The following is an 8798-nucleotide window of genomic DNA, read 5'->3' on the forward strand; positions in this document are numbered from 1 at the left end:
TGTTTAAGAGCCGGGCTGCCCGAGCGCTACTGGCTTTGGGCAGCCCCCGTGCCTCCAGACCCTGCGCCCCCAGCCGGGCACTTCCCCTCCCGGGCTCCGGCGGCACAGGATCCGGAGGCACGGGGGCTGCCCGAAGCCGGTAGCGCTCGGGCAGCCCGGCTCTTAAACAGAGCCGAAGAGTCGGGAAGGAGCAGAGCTGCCGCGGCTGGAGGCTCTTCTCCTCTTCGGCTCTGTTTAAGAGCCGGGCTGCCCGAGCGCTACCGGCTTCGGGCAGCCCCCGTGCCTCCGGACCCTGCGCCGCTGGAGCCCGGGAGGGGAAGTGCCCGGCTGGGGGCGCAGGGTCCGGAGGCATAGGGGCTGCCCAAAGCCTGAGCGCTACCGGCTTCACGGTTTGCCGGGCAGCCTCCAGACCCTGCGCCCCCAGCTGGGCGCTTCCCCTCCCGGGCTCCAGCTGCGCTGGGGAAGTGCCGGCTGGGGGCGCAGGGTCTGGGGGCTGCCTGGCAAACCCTGAAGCCGGTAGTGCTGGGGCAGCCCTTTCCCCCTGGCTGGGAGTGGGAGGGAGGAGGGGGCAGAGATAGGGCGGGGAAGGGGTGGAGTTGGGGCGGGGATAGGGGTGGGAAATGGGCGGGGCCAGGGCCCGTGGAGGGTCCTCTTTTTTTATTTATGAGATATGGTAACCCTATGTAGGGGGAGCATCTATCCAGCCTGCAACTGCCTGCCTTTGCTTCTACAAGGAGATGCATCACAGGCATGTGGCTGAGCAGAGCTGACTCCCCTTGGTAGCCAGATCAGGTCAGTCCTATTAGATTGCACTCGGCGGAAAGGATCTCTTTCTGAAGAGGCCGGCCAGGGGAAGGGCAGGGAAGGGAAACCCTGGCCATAGCCAGCCCAGAAGGGAGCGATGCGTACATGTTGCTGATTGCAGACTGGTGCTATGTTTGGGATGGGGTGAGGACCTTGGCCAAGGACAGGGACCCTGATCCAAGCCAACCCCTTGCAGAGCTTAATTCCAGCCCATGCTGTTGCCTATAAAACCAACTTCCCAGAGCCCACCCAAACCCCACAATTGAGGCTCCTTGATGCCTCCAAGATTACTCTGTGCCAGGCAAGGGATTTGGGTGCCAGGCTCGGAAGCTGGGGCCCAAATAAGGACAAATGCTAGGTGGACGACGGTATCCTAAGAGACGTCTGGGCTTTTTTCTAGGGAGGGGTTTCCTGGTAGGGGAAGCAGGAGCTGTTGGGTGCTTAGTGGAGCCCATCCCACACGAGCGTGTGGCTGCGCAAGGGAGCTGGCTGGGGGGAGGCACGTGGTAGCTCCTATCTCTGAGGCATGGTGGGGTGAGGGGCTGAAGGGGTCAGGCAGGAGGGCATGGAGGAGTGGGGGTGGGAGTGGGAAATGCCGTGCGGCCATGGGCTTCTCTGTGGGTGGGTCTGATCCTTCCTGCTGCAGTTGGGCAGGTATTTGATCAGTGACCTGGGGGGTGAGCTGGTAGCGGCAAATGGGAAAGGCCTGAGCTGGAAAGGCCAGTCCTATGGGAAGGGTGGTGGGCACTGCTGGGATCCCCTGGTAAGGAAGGCACCAACATCATCATGCCCCAGGGCGCCCAGTGGCGGCGTGGGGGTTGAAGATGGCAGTGCCCCCAGCTCTCACCATGTCTAGCTGGCGTGCTGCCCACTGGCGCTGGGCGTTGCCACGTGGGTCAGCCACGCTAAGCTTAGGAAGCCTGGCTCTGAGGGAGGCTGCAGGGGCTCGGGCGCGCTGCTGGACAGGAAGCACTGAGCGTGTCCTTGGTCGCGGCTGCTACCGTCTGGCCCTTGAGGTTCTCGGGGGTCCCGCAGCGGGTGTGCTGTAGGGTGTACAGGCCGACGGAGTGGCCCGTCGCCCACTGCATGAAGGAGAGCATGGCGCAGTCACACGCCCACGGGTTCCCGGACAGATCCAGCTCCAGCTTCAGGTTCTGCTCCGAGAAGCAGGGGGCCAGCGAGGTCAGGCTGTTGTTGTAGAGATCCAGGTGGCCCAGCCGGCCCAGGTTTCGGAAGAGCTGCGCCGGCAGTGAGCTCAGGTTGTTGTGCTGGAGGAAGAGGTACCTGAGATGCGGCATCTGGTCGAAGGTGTGCTCGACAATGGAGTGGAGCTGGTTGCCTTCCAGGTTTAACCTCTCCAGGCTGGGCAGGCCGGCCAGCAGCTCCGGGGCCAGCCTGTCCAGGTGGTTATTGGACAGGTCAAGGCTTTTCAGGTTGCTCAGGTTCTGGAAGCAATTTGGAGGCAGGGCCTGCAGCCGGTTATTGGACACATCTAACCACTCCAGCTCCCCCAGCGTCTGGAACCACGCTGGTTCCAAGGCCCCCAGCCTGTTCCCATTCAGAACCAGGTGCTGCAGAGGGCTATAGGAGTCCACGATCTCTGGGGGCAGGTCTTCCAGGAGGTTGTTGGTGAGATCCAAGACCCGCAGGGCTGGCAGATCCCAGAAGAGGCTGCCGGGGAGGCTCCTCAACTGATTGCTGGAGAGGTGCAGCTCTCGGAGCTTGGGGAGCTTCTGCAGGGCATCGGGGCCGATGCTGGAGAGGTTGGTGAACTGCACGGAGATCATCAGCGTCTCCTCGGGGAAGCCGGTCGGGAAGCTGCTGAGGGACGGGGAGGTGCAGACGAATTGTGTGATGTTGCTGGGGGTGGGCACGGGTGGGCAGGGGGCTCCCAGCCAGCAGGGAAGGGAGGACATGAGCGCAGCCAGCAGGGGGATCCCCAAGCGGCCCATCCTGCAGGGAGAAACACACACTGGGCCATCGCGGCTAGTCGGCGGTAAAGGGACCTGGGAAGCCGAGAGGCTGAGCGGGGAGGCTGGAGTCAGGCAGGCGCTGAGCAAACGCCCTACTCTCTCTGTCCGCACAGGGGTCCTCAATCATGCCCCACAGCCCTAGGATCCCCTCTGCCCCCCAATCCTGCCGATGCCCCTCCATCCCCACCCGCCACCCCCTGCCGGTCCAGCCCTGGGCTCCCAACCGTATTCAGAGTCTCACTTTTTTCATCCCTGCCAGGCCCACTGCTGAGGTTCCCCTCCTCCCACAGCCAGGAGGACGCTCCGCGGCAGGGCAGAGGGGAGATCCTTGCTGGCAGGTCCCTCATGGAGCCACATTTGGCAAAGCTCCCTTGGTTGGCCACCTGGGGTTCCCTTAGAGTCAGGGAACCCCTGGGGGGCACATAGGCTCTAGGCCACCCCTTCCCAGCCCCAGCACCCGGGGACATTGCCTAGGGGAAAGGGGGCATGGCCAAGGCACCCCTTTGCTTGGCCTATTCCAGAATGGACCCTGGGGGCAGTGGGCATCTAGTCCTAACCTTACACGGGGGAGCAGATCGGTCCTTAGGCAGCCCCCGGTCCAGGACAGGTGGTGTCGAGCCCCCTGATCCCCAAGTCCTGGCCTCAAAGCCCCAGGTGCTGAGCCCCCAACGCCCCCAGGAATATGGGGTGCTCCGCACCACTGGGAATCGGGGGCTCCTGAACGCCCCCAGGATGTGCCCCGACTCCCTTTGCAATTGAAACTCTCCCAGCTGGTCCGTATCTACCTTTCCCTGACTGCGATTCCACCTGGCTGAGTCTCGTCTCTGGCCGCTCCTCACCGCCGGGACACTGTCCTGTGCGTGCCCGGGGCTGGCTCTTTATAGTCCAGTCCCACTAGCCAGCCCATCGGCCTTGAGAGCGGGGAAGGGGCGGCCTTGGGGCTCCTTCTGGGAACTGCCCCCTCGCTCTGCCGGGTTGAGAAATCACCTCTTTGCGAAACCCACCGGAGCGAGGGGCCTGCTCCTGAGTGGCTGGACAACGGCATCACTGAATTCGATGGAGCGGGGCCGGTTTACGCCCCCTGAGGATTTGGCCCAACACCTGTGATCGCTTCTCCCTCCCCCCGCACTGAACCTTGTTCCCCTGATGGGTAAGGGCTCCCCAGAGGGGCCGGGGCTTGTGCTGCTCCTTGCTCCGGTTCTCTGGGCCCAATTTCACATGGCCCTGGAGTCATCGACCCCAGGGCAAAGCGGGGGTTGGGCATGACCATCCTGAGCCGGCAGCATGTCGTGCCCACGGTGCCCCGGTGCGAATGACGGCACGGGGGTAGGGCAGCGCTGGAGCGGCCCCTGTATCGCCAGGCGTTCTTCCCCGAGCCCCCCAGCTCCAGGTGTGGGGCTCTGCCCTGCCCCACCTGGCAATGCACAGTTCAACCAGTGAGCAAAGTGCACCTTGACAAACATATTCCCCCCTCTCCTCCCCCCCAGTGTTTACCATGGCAGGGATTTTTGAATATGTTTATCTCTGATTGATGCAATTGCCAGGACAATGACAGCAGCTGTGCGGATTGAAAGGGGCTTTTGTGGTTGATTTCCCTGTGGTTTATTTTGCCAGCTCAGCTCCACGCCTGGCTCTCGGTCTGGATTTGCTCAGGTTGGAACCCGGGGGAAGGGGCGGGGAGGGGGGGGATGTTTTTCTGGGGTTTGCATGATTGATTGCTCGCCTGTATCCCCACGTACGATTCGTCTGCAAACACAGCTCCCGACCCCTTGTCCTCCAGCTCTGGGGATCGGGCAGATAAATCATTGAGCAAAGGTCTGTTTTCCCAATCCCTCCCCCCACGCCCCGATCCTCTGCAGTGTAGCTACTGGCCACGTTTGCCAGGCGGCATCTGTGAACTGTGGACACAGACGGGCATGATGAACCCGCTGTGTGGGTGGTGGTGCAAAGAGTCAGATTTGAGGCCTGGGATTTTTTTTGGGGGGGAGCAGAAATGTGGGTGCCGTTTGCACCCACAAAATGGGCATCAAGAATAGCCCCCCTAAAGTTCCCGGAGGCAGGTGGGTCCAAGGACAGGGGAAGGGCCCTTCTTGCTGTGACAGCGGTTCCGAGCAGGGGGCTGCCGGTTGGGCTCGGCCAGTGTTTGCGGGCTGGGGTTGGAGGGCTAAGTCCGCTCTTGTGGGGAGATCCACGGGGTGAGCGAACTCTGTCCCTGGGAGTGACACCCGCTGGCCTCAACCAGAGCCCACGCAGCGCTCCCCGTCCCGGCCGATCAGCGCTGGGCCAGCCCCTTCCCAAGACCCCTTGCTCAGACGATAAATGTGGTGGTGTCTGCGCCCCAGGCCTTCCCCAAAAGTGCCAGCAGGCGACCCCCGGGGCGGGAACGTTGGAGGCGGGTTCCGAACTCGGACCCGGGAGGTTGAATCCAGAGGGCCCAGCCGGGGAACAGGCCAGCCCCTTGTGAACTCATCCAGTCACAAGGAACCTGCAACGGCGTCAAATACATTCTTGGCCGCTGAGTTATTCTCTGCTCTGAGGCTGAGTCATCTGGGCCCCTGTTTCACTCTCGCTTTTTGCTGCCTGGTTTCCGCCCTTCCCCTCTCGCCAAGGGATCAGTTCTCAGCTAGTCCCTCCCCTAATGGGATTCCCGGGCCAGTCACTCCCACCCCCTAAACCTGGGCCACTTCCAACCGGGCCACAGGTGACAGAAAGAGACAAACATCCTGCCCGGACACTTTCTGGGAGGTGCCACCTTTGCCGTGACCAGCCGGTGGCAGCCTTGCTGTTCCTTTAAATCCCGGGTCTCTCCCAGCTACAATAAATATGAAAAACCAGAATTCCTCTCCGGGCCCCGCTGGGAGTCTGCATTCCAGACCCCTTCCCATATGTCTCGCAGGCTAAAGGGACCCCCCCACCCCCACCAGGGTGCGGGAAAATGCACGTTGAGAAACAATCCATCCTGTTCCTCGTTAATCTCAATAATTCACCGCTCTCCCAGAGCCCTGTGCCGACGTGGCCGAATGGACCCAACGCCTCAGTGTTCAGGACAGGCGGCGAGACGGCGTCACACCCATCCTGCGTGGCTGGCGGGAGGGTATTGCGGGTGACCCTCCTGCCTTTGCCAGCCGTGCCAGTGAGCGCCAGCCCTTTGTGACATGGGCCCCTCTCGAGTGGGCACTAGGCTGAGACCCAGCAAACTCGTTTCTCCCAGGCCGCCGCCAAAGCGCTGGCGGCTGGCTGGAGCCCTGGGTCCCAGCCGGCCCAAGATGGGCTTTGTACCAGTAACGGGTGCAGGTGGCTGGATACCACAGCAATGGTCTCTTTAAAGAAGGAGACCGTCTAGGGCAGGGCCATTGCCAGCAGCGCTTCCCCTCGCCTCCTTCCGCTTGCCAGCAGGGACCCAGCTCTCTTTGCGTGCCAACCTCCCCCTGCCCGCTGGGGCCCCTCTGCAGCTCTTACCCTCAGAGAGACAGGCGCTCTCAGGCAAACCTTGGGCCAGGACAGACCAGGGAGGAGGGAGCGGAATGAGCCAGCTCTGCCCCTCTCAAATGTATATCGATATCTCCATGTCACAGAAGGGGAAACTGAGGCACGGGGCGGCATGGACCTGGTTTTCAGCGCCCCTCGCTCCCACTGGCTTCAGCGAGGGTTGTGGCTGCCACGTGCCTCTGGAAACCAGGCCTGAGTGAGACACCCCCACGCTCGCCCAGCGGGTCAGTGGCACAGCAGGGGAGAGAACTCAGGAGTTCTGAGTCCCAGTCCTGGGCTCTGACCCAGTGGACCCCACCACCCGTATCCCTGGAGATCCTCGGTCCTCCGAAATCAGGGCGCCGTGCTGATCTGTGCCCGTTCCCAGCGTCACTGACGTGTGAGCAGCACTAAGGGGGCACGCGGGAGGCTGGCAAAGGGGGCATCAGTGAGCCCTGGCCAAAGACAGCATTGGTAGGCAAGGCAGAGCCTGGCGCAGCCCCAGCAGGGCGAGCGGCTCTCCCAGGTCCATCCCCCTCCCCCAAGCTCCTCTGTGAAGTTTTTCATCGTGTTACCGATATTGTTTTCTCTTTTATTACCTCCTGGGGAGCAATCGGGCTGTGGATTTACAGCAGGGCTAAAATCACCGCCCCATCTAAGTGAGCCATCCATACTCCCTGCTCGGCTACGCGCACGCAAGCTCGCGCCGTGGAGAGCGAAGCTATTTAATAGAGTCAGGGCTGGGCCCCGAGAGCCCCCCCGCTCTGCCCTGGCCGGGGGGGGGGGGGGCTGGCTGGGCCGCAGGGGACTTGATTAGCAACAGCACAAGATACTTGGCATCTGTGTAGGACCTTGTTCTGTGTTCCCCAGGCGGCCACCGCCCGCCCCTCCCCACGGCTCAGTTCCCGAGCCCCTGCCTCCCCTCCCACCCCCACCTACCCCCCAACCACCGACGCCTCCCCTCTCACCCCTCCCACCTACCCCCAACCACTGACACCACCCCTCCCACCCCCACCCCCCAACCATCGACACCTCCCCTCCCAACCCCCACCTACCCCCAACCCCTGACATCTCCCCTCCCACCCCTCTCACCTACCCCCAACCACTGACACCTCCCCTCCCACTCCCACCCCCCAACCATCGACACCTCCCCTCCCAACCCCCACCTACCCCCAACCCCTGACGTCTCCCCTCCCACCCCTCTCACCTACCCCCAACCACTGACACCTCCCCTCTCACCCCCACCCCCCAACCATCGACACCTCCCCTCCCATCCCCACCTACCCCCAACACCTGACACCTCCCCTCCCACCCCCCCAACCATTGACACCTCCCCTCCCACCCCCCCAACCATCGACACTTCCCCTTCCAACCCGCCACCTACTCCCCCAACCCCTGACACCTCCCCTCCCACCCCCACCAACCCCCGACACCTCCCCTCCCACCCCCACCTACCCGCCCAACCATCGAGACCTCCCCTCCCAACCCCTACCTACCCCCAACCACCGACACCCCCCTCTCACCCCTCCCACCTACCCCCAACCCCTGACATCTCTCCTCCCACCCCTCCCACCTACCCCCAACCACTGACACCTCCCCTCTCACCCCCACCCCCCAACCATCGACACCTCCCCTCCCATCCCCACCTACCCCCAACACCTGACACCTCCCCTCCCACCCCCCCAACCATCGACACATCCCCTTCCAACCCCTCACCTACTCCCCCAACCCCTGACACCTCCCCTCCCACCCCCGCCAACCCCCGACACCTCCCCTCCCACCCCCAGCTACCCGCCCAACCATCGAGACCTCCCCTCCCAACCCCTACCTACCCCCAACCACCGACACCCCCTCTCACCCCTCCCACCTACCCCCAACCCCTGACATCTCCCCTCCCACCCCTCCCACCTACCCCCAACCACTGACACCTCCCCTCTCACCCCCACCCCCCAACCATCGACACCTCCCCTCCCATCCCCACCTACCCCCAACACCTGACACCTCCCCTCCCACCCCCCCAACCATCGACACATCCCCTTCCAACCCCTCACCTACTCCCCCAACCCCTGACACCTCCCCTCCCACCCCCACCAACCCCCGACACCTCCCCTCCCACCCCCACCTCCCCGCCCAACCATCAAGACCTCCCCTCCCAACCATCAAGACCTCCCCTCCCAACCCCCACCTACCCCCAACCCTGACACCTCCCTTCCCACCTCTACCTACCCCCACCCCCTGACACCTCCCCTCCCGCCCCACCCCCCCAACCATCGACGCTTCCCCTTCCAATCCCTCACCTACCTCCTCAACCTGACACCTCCCCTCCCACCCCCACCTACCCCCAACCCTGACATCTCCCCTTCCACCCCTACCTATCCCAACCCCTGACACCTTCTCTCCCAACCCCACCTACCCCCCAACCACTGAGACCTCCCCTCCCCACCCTCCACCGCCCCCCCAACCACTGACACCTCCCCTCCCAACCCCCCCACCGACTCTCTCCAGCTCCCATTCCCATCCGCCAACCTCCCTTATCTTCCAGTCTTCACCATC

At 63.4% G+C, this 8798-nt stretch overlaps 1 protein-coding gene across 1 annotated transcript; it reads right to left on the minus strand.

Annotated features, from left to right (window-relative positions):
- Window positions 1-799: 799 nt before the first annotated feature.
- LRG1 (leucine rich alpha-2-glycoprotein 1) lies at window positions 800-3702 on the minus strand. Its single transcript, XM_005281266.4, has 2 exons — window positions 3563-3702; window positions 800-2757 (listed from the first exon to the last, which is right to left on the minus strand). The coding sequence occupies exon 2, from the start codon at window positions 2754-2756 to the stop codon at window positions 1716-1718; it is 1041 nt and encodes a 346-aa protein (XP_005281323.2). The 5' UTR covers window position 2757; window positions 3563-3702; the 3' UTR covers window positions 800-1715.
- Window positions 3703-8798: the final 5096 nt, after the last annotated feature.

The sequence above is a fragment of the Chrysemys picta genome, chromosome 25 (genome assembly GCF_011386835.1).
Source record: "Chrysemys picta bellii isolate R12L10 chromosome 25, ASM1138683v2, whole genome shotgun sequence".
Classification (NCBI taxonomy): Eukaryota; Metazoa; Chordata; order Testudines; family Emydidae; genus Chrysemys; species Chrysemys picta.

Excerpts from the sequence above, each read along its gene's own strand:
- LRG1 (XM_005281266.4), bottom strand. The coding sequence starts at position 2,756 with ATGGGCCGCTTGGGGATCCCCCTGCTGGCTGCGCTCATGTCCTCCCTT.